Source organism: Microtus oregoni, unplaced genomic scaffold, assembly GCF_018167655.1.
Source record: "Microtus oregoni isolate MIOR12 unplaced genomic scaffold, Mior012 000015F_ref0000493, whole genome shotgun sequence".
Lineage (NCBI taxonomy): Eukaryota > Metazoa > Chordata > Mammalia > Rodentia > Cricetidae > Microtus > Microtus oregoni.
The window spans coordinates 43,638,073-43,651,390 of NW_024543074.1; the positions used below are offsets into that span (position 1 = coordinate 43,638,073).

Genomic DNA, 13,318 nt, shown 5'->3' on the forward strand with positions numbered 1-13,318 from the left:
TTACTGCCAGTACTATTTCCAGCTCTGAGGACCTTGCCTTAATTTCTTTAATATTTTTCTATATGTTACATTTCTATAAAAAGCATGTATTTTTACCAAAACTTTTTTTTTTGGTTTTTTTTTTTTTTTGAGACAGAGTTTCTCTTTGGTTTTGAAGCCTGTCCTGGAACTAGCTCTTGTAGACCAGGCTGGTCTCGAACTCACAGAGATCCGCCTGCCTCTGCCTCCCAAGTGCTGGGATTAAAGGCGTGCGCCACCAGCGCCCGGCTTTTTACCAAAACTTTAACAACTCTTTAAAACTCTGTTATTTCTCCCACTTTTAATGTCAACTGTATCAATCCAGTACTTTTTATCTGTGGACTCACAGCCATGCAGTTAGGTATAAGCACTTATTATCAAGAACTTAGTTACTTTCCAGAAGGACAGTGAACCAGATTTTACTAGGAGATACAGACAGTAGGGGGGGGGGGGGGGGAGAGAAAGAGATATCTGTGAAACTTTTTAAGGTAGAAGGTACCAGAAAAATTACAACCCTTGTACACAGCATTCTGAGTTGTTAAGTAGGGTGAAAGAGGAGCTGCAGAGTCTCAGATCCCCTGGAACTGGAGCTATGGACACTTGTGAACCACCACGTGGGTGCTGGGAGCTGAGTACAGCTCTTCTAGAAGAGCAGCTGGAGCTCTTCACCACTGAACTCTCTCTCCAATCCGTAAGTCTGATCTCCCCTTCCCTCATGGGAATATAGCTGATTCAGGCTAAGCCATATCACCAACCACAAGTTCAAGTAAATCCTACTTGGAGGTTGAAAACATCTTAAGAAATTAATCTACCTGTGAAATGGAGAAAGGCAAAGAAGAATTTGTACTGTTTGCTAACACACCTCAAACTGCAAAAATCCATGGTGATATTGAGGTTAAGATGAGAAGGCAATACACTTGAAGGAGGAAGACAAGAACCAAATGAGAGCAATGTGGTGCACAGAAGCAACAGGCCTAAATCAAGATTTTTGCAAAGAATCCTCTGAAATAAGTGGCACTAAGCTATTCACTGCAAATAAGGGATGGCTATGAACATTAAGATTCAGTTTAAACAAACAAACAAACAAAAAAAACCAAAAATGAATGGAAAGGCTTATGTCTGCAAATAAAGAAGCTGCTGCCATACTGTATTTGGCAGGAGTAGTGGGCTCGCTGTGCACACTAATGTCAAGTTAACTTATACTTATTTTCATCTGTTAGAATATTTAACTTCATTTATTTTAATGCATTTAGGAAAGTGTTCGCAATAGAGTGTTTTACAGACTACCAGACACTATGCAAAGTCCTTTAATAAACCTATAAGTTATCAATCCAAACATACCAATAACCCCAGAATTAAAACACCACCAACAAACCCCACAAATCAAAAAACATACAGACCAAAATAAAGCTCACAGAATAAAGCTAAGCATACTTATCTAAGTACAGATGTTGTTACTGAGACAAGCAAGTCCTCTGAGGATACAATGAGGCTCTCATTTTTAAGTCAAGTGCAATGTAATATAAAGAGTAAATACACACATTTGACGGGATGTTCTAAAAGCACAGGTACAGGCCTATCCTTTCCAAAAAGAAAAAGATATGGAATTGAGTCCTGAAGATTAGTTTTTAGGTAAAAATATCAAAAAATAAAGGGAAATCTAAAGTAAAATGACTAATACAAGAGATTTATATAAAAAACATGGCCTTTTTAAGAACCAACAATCTGGTATGGTTAAAACATAGGAGATACATAAAAAGTAAAGACAAAACTGGAGAGATGAGGACTTGTGCTGTTCAATTTGGTAGCTACTAGCTACCATGTATCTATTTAGTTACTTGTATTTATTCAAAACTAAATATAGTTAAAACTTTAGACACTGAGGTACATTAGTCACACTTTAAGTGCTCATGGACCACATGTGGGTGGCTACTACGAATCTGAGAAGCATCAATGTAAGGCACTTGTATCATAGCAAGTTCTACAGGACAGACAGGTCTAGACTATGCATGTCCTCATATGTTGGATCACTGCAACTTCTCTGACAGATTGTGGTAAACCACAAAAAGAATTAAGAATTTAAAAGAAGGACACTGTTAGAACTCCATCTAGAATTTACAAAAGCAAAGTTAATAGGCCAGTTGGTGGCAGGGGGTGGGAGAATGTGGAGAATAGGGCTAGCAGTAGGGGAGCAAGCTCAGAACAGTTTTAAAATCAAATACAGTAATGACTAAGTACATATGTCTTTATAAGAGATTATATAATACTTTTCAGCTTAAAAAATGTTCCCAGTTAAATGAAAACAGTTTGCACAGTGAGCTTGGGTAGTGGTGTAACAGTCCTATGAAGAAAATTAATGTAGAGTGGCACATGGATGAGGCAGGAGCATCATGAGCTCAAAAATAACCCAAGTTACATAACAAGACCTGTCACAACAAAGTGAGTAGCTAGAGTAATGACACAGAGAAACTGAAAGAGGGACCTATTTTAAACAATTGATGGGAAAAATCTAGAGGTAGCAAGAATTAGGCAACAAGTGTACACTTATGTTCCAAGGGGACAGGCAGGCAAAGTGTTAGTGCCACTGATTTAGTGGCAAAGCAACCAAAGCACAAAGGATTTAGACGACCTATGCCCTCATGGTTAGCAGAGGGAGAACTGGCTCATCCAGATGTGGGACTCTATGTGGCTTAATTACAGATTTTATTCATTAAATATTTTTTATAAATATCTTTGTGCTATTTCTAACCTTCCTCAAAGGTTCATGGTCTGAGAAGATTTAACAATGTACAAATGGCTGTAAAGTACGAAAACACACTGAATATCCCATGGCAATAGGAATACTTAAAAATCTTAAAACCAAGCTGGGCAGTGGTGCATCTCTGTGAGTTCAAGGTCAGCCTGGTCAAGGTCAGCCTTGAACAAGAGTTAGTTCCAGGTTAGGCTCCAAAGCTACAGAGAAACCCTGTCTTGAAAAACCAAACCAAAACAAAAAAACCCTTAAACCACAGTGTACATAAGTATTAGAATTTCTAAGCAGTGCTAGTACAATCTGGCCATTAGTGCTGCTAAGGAGGAGGAACAAGTTACTTTTTCCTCTTAGACAATGGGAAAGAATACAACAAAGAATGGAGAGACTGCAGGCACCAGAGAAAAGAGGTTCCTGGTTCTGTTTTAAATGATGTTAAACATAATATTTAATATATGCTCTAGTCACCTACTCCTGAGTATTAACTTAAGGAAACTGAAAATAAATGTATCAATAAAGATATATACATAAATGTTCATAACTGCCAAGTAAAACAATTAAATACCAATAGGTAGAAAATGAACTAAACTGTGGCCTGCTGAAATAATGGAGTATTATTATTCAGCAAAATAGGTGGAGGAATTATAAATACACAATATGGATACATCTCATAATCACTAAAACAAGTATAAGATGACAGGCACAAAGAATAATGTAACATATGAAATCAAATAATTTTAGAAAATAAAATTAATTAATACTGAGAGAAAGAGGACTGGTGGCTGCTTATAGACATTGATTTAGGAAAGGATGGATTACATAGGGAGATAAAGAATAATTTGGGAGTAATCCTGATCTTGATCATGCTGACTGCATAAAGGCCTGTGTATGATGTAGAATTCCCCTCTGTATGCTGTGGATATGTTTTATTACCATTGGTTAATAAAGAACTTGTGTTGGGCCTATGCCAGGCGTGAAGTCTGAACAGAGATATGAGAGAAAGTAGGAGGAGTCAAGGAGACACCATGTAGTTTCCAAACCAGAAAGACAGAAGCCACCAACCAGAACCTGAAGGGTAGGCCACAGTCTTGTGGCAATATACAGATTAATAGAAATGAGTTAAATGTAAGAGTTAGCTAAAAATGTGCCTAAGCTACTGGCTGAGCAGTGTTGTAGTTAATACAATTTGTGTGATTTTTTGGGTCAGGGCAGCTGGGAGTGAAAGAGCAGCCTCCGCCTACATGTGTATTATATCAAATTGTGTACTTAAGTATGCATCATGTACTAGTTACAGTTCAATAAAGTTAAAAAGACACAAACTGTTACAAAGACTGAGGTTTTAAAGATACAATACTAGAATGGAATCTGAAGGCACAGACCATAACAAAAGCTGTTTAGGAGGTTGAGACTGCAAGTTTTGACTCTGACCTGGCTACAGACTGAATTCAAGCACACCCTGGGCAGCTTCTGAGACCCTGTCTCAGATGTAAGATGAAGGCTGAGTATGCAGGGCAGCTGTGAAGTGTGAGGTGTTGAGCTCAAGCATTAGCACTGCACTCTTCTGACATTAAAATATTTTCACATTGAGGTTATGACTGCCATTGGAAGCTTGAATAACATTACAATACATTTATGTATGCATTAAGACATCACAATAAAACCATTTTGTATAGTTAATAAACTCTAAAATATTCTAAATGAACAAGCCATTTTTTCAGTTATTCTGTTTCGTGTGTGTGAACCCATGTACATGTATGCAAATTAAATCTAGGGCCTTAATGCATGCTAGGCAAGAACTTTACCACTGAGATATATTCTCACCTCTTTGGCAATTATTCTAACTATTTAGTTAGAAAAACTTAAAAATCTATGTAAAATCTTTAATACTCACAAAATCATGATGTACATACGGGTTATGCACTAAACATTAAGTGTGATAAAGAAAACAGTGATAAAGTATTCTGTACAACTTTAAGAATTTTATGCCTTTAGCACGCCATCAAGAAAAAATTGATAATAGGTTTGCAAACTAAAAAAAAAGAGACTATCAAAATGCAGGTGGGTGAATTTCTGTGAGTTCACAACCAGCCTGGTACACACGAGTTCCAGGACAGCCAGAGCTACATAGCAAACAAAGACTAAAAAGCAATTCAGCAATTTTTTTCTATGAATTCCTGACAGTAAGACAAAGGAAATAAAAGACTTTACAGTGGCTATACCAACAGTAAATGCTTTCAGAGAAACTAATACTGAATTTTTCTTGTTTAAAAACTTGCAGTCTCATGAATTTATTTATAAGTTTTCTCAAAGAAGCAACCATACCAGGAAGTGGTGGTGCACGCCTTTAATCCCAGCATTTGGGAGACAGAGGCAGGTGGTTCTCTGTGAGTTCAAGGCTAGCCTGGTCTACTGAGCAAGTTCCAGGACACCCAAGGCAACACAACCTGTCTTGAAAACCAAACCAAACCAAACCAAAACAAACCAAAACAAAAACCACCCAAACTTAACAATTAAATTTGGTACATTTTTGTATAGGTACATATTGTATGTTGAGCATATTTTCCTTAAGTTCATTCCCTCTAATGGCTCTTTTCTTACCTCCTCCCTAGACAATTGCATTTCTATTGTAATCATGTATTATATTCATACATATGCGAACACACATATACACACATCTGGTTTTATGTGGTTTTATATAAAATCTAACAAACACAAATGAGATAAAACACATATTTGTGACTAGATTAATTTGTTTAATTAATATGAACTCTCCAGTTGCATCAGTTTTCTGCAAACAATATAACTTTATTCTTGTGTGTGTGTGTGTGGTGTCATATATATGTAGTTAGAAAATAACCTCAGATATTGTTCTTAGGTGCTGTCCACCTGTTTTGAAAATATTTCACAGGCTTGGAATTTGCTAAGTAGGGTATAGACTGGCTGGCCTGGGAGTCCTGGAGACCAGGATTTGCTTATTTCTACCTCCTCGGTGTTGGGGCTACCACATTCGCCGTTTAAAAGGTGGGTTCTAGGGATGGAATTCAGGTTTCACATTACCGTGGAGCCATCTGTCTAGCTCTCTCATTCTACTGCGCACACACAGTACACTTTCTCCATTTCTCTGCTGTTAAACACTAAGCTGGTTTGCACCTATTTTTACTAGTGCTGTAACAAGCAGAGCATGGTTGCTCAAGTGCCTCATCTCTGTGGTACACTGACAAGGTTTTCATGGCAATAGCTAAGAGTAGTGCAGCTGGCTCATTTGGCAGACCTACTCTGAGTTTTGAGGAGCTGTCATATTGATTTCTGTCAAGGTTGAACTAGTTCACATTCTCATGAAGAGTGTCAATATAGCATTTTCTAAATTGCCTGAAGTGTATCCTAAGAAATAAATGTATTGATTAAAGATATCACGTATGTAAGCTCTGGTAAAAATCCCTTTCTAACCCAGTCTCACTGTTAATCATCAGGCTTGTCTCAGTTATCAATTGAGTTCTCCTCAGGATTTACAAAATTCCTGACAGCTCATAGTAGGGAAACTACCTAACACAAGCAGCCATCCAGGCTTCTACATGCCAAAATGCATGTTATCATCTGAGGAAATCCTAAGGACCAATTGCTTGTTCTAGTCTACTCATGATACCAAAAAATATAAAGATGACTTTCTTCAGCACACAGGAAGGCTAAAAGCAAATGACTCATGTGTGAACCACAGACCTCAAGAGGAAATACAGATTCTGTGTCTTATGATATGACACCCAAAACAAATAAACAAAAATCTGGGGAAAGAACATTAAAATTGAGATAAGATATACAAGCAACCCATATATATGTGGTGCTCATGCAGGTACTCTTTAACTCATCATACAAAGAGAGCGAAATAGCATAAGGATCCTTTGATCAGGCAGTTCTACATATTGTAATTTTTCTAGAGTAATTAACATACTGGAATACATATCCAAATTGATATTTCATAGGAAATCATTTTAACAAAGAAAAAACTAGAAATAAGTTTAATGACCAAGTATTAAAAGTTTAATGACTAAAGGATGACATATTGCTATAATGAGTATTATGCACCAAAGAAGAACAACATTGTGGGCTAAGCTTGGTGGTTATGTTTTATAGTTCTAGCTACTAGAAATGCCAAGCTAGGAAAATCTCTTAAGCCCAGCAGTTTGAGACAAGCCTGAGCACCACAGTGAGATGTTATATTAAACAAAACAAAATAAAAAAAAACCCAAATGAATCAAAAGAATGTTAGAAAAAAGCTTAAAATGTTATTTTAAAAAAGATGTATGTGTGTGTGTGTGTGTTTTGTCTGGAAGTATGCCTGTGTGCAATCTGCATGCCTGTGCACTGCATGTGTGCCTGGTGTCAAGGGAGACCAAAAGAGGATAATAGAAACCCTGGAAGAGCAAGAGCAAACAGTGCTTTTAAGCACTCAGCCATCTCTCCATACCTTAAATATTTAAGTTTAAAATTGTAGAACACAATGACGTCCAGCAAAGGAAGGTCTTTAGGGTTCTAAACAGATCTGATCAAAAAATATCTTCATCATGCCATTTTATATTTGTTCAAACAAATAAACAAGAATTCTACATACAGTAACAAAAAAGTGTCACATAACACTAAAGGGCACTTTATTAGGACAACACAGATTTCTTAGCAGAATTTTTACAGCCCAGTCCAGGATGTCATAGCATACTTCAAGTACTGAAAGAGATTAGCGGCCATTTGAGAATATTAGTCTCAGTAGAGCTCTTCTGAAGAAATTAAGGCAAAAGAAGTCATCGTAAGACTAGCCTCATAAAAAATACTCAGGGACACCCTCGAGGAGTGCAAGACAGATCACCACCATCAGTGAAACGTAAAGTGTAAACTCAAAAGAAATAAAACAAGAATGAGAAAGCAATGTAACCTTAAAATACAGTAAACTATATAGATCAACAACAGGAAAAGAATAATCAAAATGATGAAGGACTGAGCATGTTCAGTATCAGACACCACACTTAGCATATGTTTGGCCCTGGGTCCAAGATCCTCAGCCCCAAATAAACAACGAGAAGAAAATTAATAAATGATAGGAATATGCCTTTGTCAATAGTAATCTTGTGTATAAATAAATTCAATTAAAAGATACAATTGGTGAACTATATATATGTATGTATGTATATGTGTATGTATGTATGTGTGGAGAGAGAGAGAGAGCGCGCGAGCGAGCCAACAGTATGGGACCTTCAGAAATGACACACACAGAATGAGGTGACAGGCTAGACAAGGCAGCCCGTGTAAACAAAACCAAAAGCAGGCAGATACAGAGACACTTGTACCTGAAAACAGACTAAGAATTAGAAATTGATACAACTGTATAGAATCAAACAATAGAGATGGAGCCAGCACTAGAGCATTTGAAGGGGAAAAAAAAATAAAACCCCTTAAAACAAGTGAAAACAATTTAACAAAACTTACAGAATATAGCAAAAGCAGTACTAAGAATTTTTTATCAATTAATACCGACAGCAAAGACTAGAATATCAAATAATGTAATGATGCACCTCAATGACCTACATAAGAAAACCTAAACCAAAACCAAAATAAATGAAACAAAAAGAAACAGCAAAGAGTGGAGATAATAATACAATCAAGTGCGGAGGGAGATGACTGCAACTATGTACTCCAAGCTAGATGATTAGTGAGTTTCTGGGAATTTTCCAGGCTCTACCTCCCATTTTACTATAGGAGCACTAAGATTAACAGAAGTTTATCGCTGCCCATGGTTTATAAGGGACATCTAGGGAATTAAATTCAAACAAAGTCATATTTGTTCATTTGTTTGCTTTTCTCCTTCAAATACAAAATCGACAAAACATTTCTAAAGGGGAGGAGAGCAGAATAGTGAAATTGCCTCAGAAACTAAGTAAAAAGAAGCCAAGGATGTAGCTTAATGGGGAGAACTTGAATTCAATATGAAAAACTTATTAATAAAAGGGAGTAAGGGAGGGAATTAGCAAACCAAATTTGGTGGTGCGCACCTTTAATCCCAGTACTGTGATCTCTGTGAGTCTGAAATCAGGCTGGTATATATATAGTGAGACTCACAGGAGCAAACACATAATCCCAGCACTGGGAAGGTGGAGACAGAATAATCTCTGAGGTTTACTGACCAGCCAGCCTTGCCTACTTGGTGAGTTTCAAACCAACAAGAGATCCTATCTTCAAAAAAGACAGTTAAGAGGGTCTGAGGAACAGCATCTGAGTTTGTTTTCTGGCCTCCACATGTATACACATATGTGTATACACACGCAACTAAGAAAGCAAACAGGGCTGGAGAGATGGCTCAGAGGTTAAGAGCACTGATTGCTCTTCCAGAGGTCCTGAGTTCAATTCCCAGCAACCACATGGTGGCTCACAACCATCTATAATGAGATCTGGTGCCCTCTTCTGGCATACAAACATACATGGAAGAAATGTTGTATACATAATAAATAAATAAATCTTAAAAAAAGAAAGCAAACAAAACATATTACAGTAGAACAAAGTATAAACATCCTCTAGTCCTCTTTGTAAATTTGGCAAAACCCAACACTGCTTCTTGATAAAAGCCTGGTCAGTTATGGAGAAGGCTCACACACAATAGACCCATACCAACAGGATGCTGAAAGTACGTCCTCCATGTCTGACCATGTCCACTTTTACTGCTTATTTATTATAGAGTTGATGGAAGTTTTAGTCAAGAAAACTAAAAGGTAGTAATAAAAGTATTACAAATAGGGAAGAGAGAAAGGGATAACAGATGATCTGATTCTCTACAAAGAAAAACCTAAAAACTTCAGGAAATTATGAGAATTGAAAAATAAATTGGGTAAAATTTTCACAATTTAAATAAGACATCATGCAGGTGCTGGAGAGTTAGCTTGGTAAAGTGCTTGCCTTGTAAGCATCAGAGCCTGAGTTTAGTCCCTAGCATTAATGTTAAAAAAAGCCCCCAAAATGCCAGAAATAGTGTGGATGCTTATAATGTAGTGGTGGGAGGCAGCAACAGGCCCTGGCCAGTAAGAGCTTCTTTCATGAAAAAAAAAAAAAAGAAAAAAAAAAAAAAGAAAACCAACTAAACAAGGTGGATGGTGCCAAAGGAATGACACCTGAGGTGGTTCTTTGGTCTCCCTGTGCATGAGCACCTACACACTCATATAAAAATTGGTAGTTTTAGAAAAATTAGTACAAGGTCTCTCAGAATAGTGCTGGCAGGCCAGAAACTTGCTAGATAGACAAAGTTGGCCTTGAACTCACAGAAATCTATCTTCCCCTTCCTTTTGAATAAAAGAATTAAAGGTGTTTGCTACTATACTACATCAGGACTCAGTACTGTGTGTACACACACAAACACACACACACACACATATATATAAAGTTGCTGAAAAAGATATTACAAAAGCAGTACAATTCATAAGAGCAAGCAGAATGTTTCAATCCCATCCACTTAAAAAAATTACAAAAGCAAACCTACTAATGAATTTAACAAGGGAAGTCACAGACTTCTAAAATGAATTTTTTCTATGTTCATATACTGAGAATTAATACTGCTAATGTTTGGGGGCTAGAGGGGTGGCTCACTGGCTGGGAGTGTGTAGTGTTGTTGTACAGCACCAGAGTGCAGTTCCCAGGACTCACCCCAGATAGAGGGTATCCAGCATCACTTTTCCGCTTCCATGGGAACATGTATTTATGTGCTGAACATATACTAATATTGTTAATACCCATACCACCCAAAGCAACTTGCAAGTTTGATGCAATCCCTATCAAACCAGGATTGATCACTCTGAACAAAAAATTCTTTGGAAGCACAGACAACCTCAAATAGCAAAAAGTAATATAGAAAACGAGAAGAAAACTGTAGGTATCACAGTTCCTGACTTCAAAACATAGCACTAAACAACAGTAAACTGAAAATGTTGGTACTAGCATAAGAACAGATACATAGATCAACAGAAGAGACAATGACATTCTGAAAAAAATCCATACATCCAGAGTCAACAGATGCTCAACAAGATACTAAAACCACTGGAGAAAGGAAAGCCTTTTAATAAAGATTGCCAGAAAAATGGGTATGTGTATCTCTAACCATGCACAAGAGACCAAAGATATGAATCTCCAAAACTACTAGAAAAATTTCAGAGGATACATTTCAATGTTGACTATAGACAGAGTGTGAATAACCAAACAAGAAAACACCAATAGGAACAGTAATAACAAACAACTAAAAGTTTCTATATGATAATGAAAACAATCAAGTGAAAAGAATATGAAAAATTACAACTGTTCATCTGACATAAGATTAATATCTATAATAAATAACTCAAACAGTAACAAAAGCCCCATGTAATCCCATTGAAAAAAATGGGCAAATGGTCAGATGGAGGTGGCATGAAAATGGGTAATGATCAGAACACTTTTCAAAAGGAAGAAATACAATGATCAATAAATGTAATCTTAAGATGTCTATTATAATTGCTCAACAAACCAAAATTATGATGAGATATCATCATAGCCATCTAGGAAATCAACTGTTAAAAGGACAGACAAACCCCAAAACACAAAATGCTGACAGGGAAAAGACATTCGCACCCTCTACAGGTGAGCTGTAATTAGAAGAATCATTACGGAAGAGTATGGAAGCCTCAAAGAGCGGAAAACAACTGGGCGCTCGTGCCCCTTTATCTCAGTTCTTGGTGTATCACAACTCAAAGCCAGCCCTGACTACATAGCAACATTCGGTCTAAAGCAAAAGAGAATGAGACAATCTGTATAAGAGAGCAGTCCATTCCTTGGGATACAAGAAATCACTGTATGAATCATGCTTACTGTGGGGAATTATGAGGGTGCCCACTAATGAATGGATAAAGACAAAATATGCTAAGGTATTGCTTGTAAATTCTGGGACCAGTATTGTTTATTTTCAGCAATAGAACATACTCAAATTAATTAAACTAGGCAAATGTGACAGAATCTTCAAAACTGATTTAAATCCATTCTTGTTCTAGGAAACCACTTCCCTGACTATCTTCCTCTATCCTGCCACAGAATGAGAGCATTTCTGTGCTGACAACCAAAAGAACAGACCCTTGTTCATTTTTTTTTGCAACCAACTATCCCAGCAGTCTAATACTGTCATTTAAACACAGACCAAAGTGAGACAGTTATTGTCTGTGAGACAGTTCTGAAATTCTGTGATGCTGACTCCTTGGAACATATAATTATGGAGTTGTCCCTTGAAAATGTACATGAACCTATTCCTCCTCAAATTATTATTTCTCAATTTAACCACTTCTCAGTCTAAAAAGATGTTATCTGCAACAATAGTCAAAAGACTTCTAAAGTAGCAGCTTCCTTTTTCTGGTTTTTACAAAGCCCAATGCTTCATCTGCTTCTTTTCAAGTATTTGTATGTGAAGAAGCAACTTTAACACATGTGCTACACTAGTGCCTGGTTTATGTGTGACTAAAAGCCCGTAGGCAAGGGAAGAACTGCCACCATTTTCTCGTGTATATCTTCATCACATTAGGGCAAGTCTCCCCACTAATCTACTGCCTGAGTTCTCAGACTCAATCTGCATCCTATTCAGACACTACAAAGTCAAGAAAATTCACACGCATATCTAAGAAGCTACGGCAAATACTTATTTTGGTTAATTATTTGAAGTAAAACAAACCTAAAGCAAAATTACCCAGACAAGATTTCTAATAAATCCAACAGTCAAACAGAATTGTTTTAAAAAATTGTTATGTTTATCTTACCCTTAACTGTCACACATGGAGATCAAGAACCATCTAAAAGATATTTTAACGAAAATCAAGGATCCATGAATTAGTCTGAAATATACTCACCGAAAGGTAGTTATTAACATCCACTCCATCAGTTATGGTTTGGCGCTCTCCTTTACAGTTAATTTTCCGAAACCTTCGTCGAGACTGTCTGGCAGGAATTTCTCTTTGTAAAATACTGTCTTCATTATCTTTGGAATTTTCTACCTGAAATACATGTTCATATTCCTGATTAAATAACCAATTTTTCCATCTTACTGACAGTCTATGAAGTCTTAATAGGCTCATAAGGAAGCTTCATCTGCTTCTGCCAAGAAAGTGCCCGAAGAAACAGTCTGCACAAGGCAATGTTCTAGTTGAAAAAGATTAAAGACCATGTTTTTATAAAGAACCAGAGACCACAGTTTCCTTTCAGGAAACTGTCTGTCTTGAGCACATAAACATATATCCGCTAAGTAAAGACTCTTACCAGAAATGAAGGCTGCTAACTACACCTACACATTCAATAATTATAACTTGGATGTTAGTCTAATTACAAACTGCCTGATTATGCACTTATTTTACTTAGCAAACAATCATAGCTTTCATCTTAGTTAACTACTGAAAAACAAAACAAAACTACTTTTATTCTTTGAGAAGAGATACTGTGTTCATTTTAATGCACGACAACAGAGTCAGGATGGCAACTTTCAAAAATGACAGAGAAGCTAATTAACAGTTACGGAGA

At 36.8% G+C, this 13,318-nt stretch overlaps 1 protein-coding gene across 13 annotated transcripts in view; it reads right to left on the reverse strand.

Moving 5' to 3' along the window:
- Window positions 1-13,318, reverse strand: part of Rapgef6 (Rap guanine nucleotide exchange factor 6) — a 172,095-nt gene that overhangs the window by 98,549 nt on the left and 60,228 nt on the right. For all 13 annotated transcript variants that reach the window (XM_041664172.1, XM_041664170.1, XM_041664176.1 and 10 more), the window contains one exon: window positions 12,655-12,798. In XM_041664172.1, coding sequence (XP_041520106.1) covers window positions 12,655-12,798 — 144 coding nt within the window. The remainder of the gene's footprint in view (window positions 1-12,654; window positions 12,799-13,318) is intronic.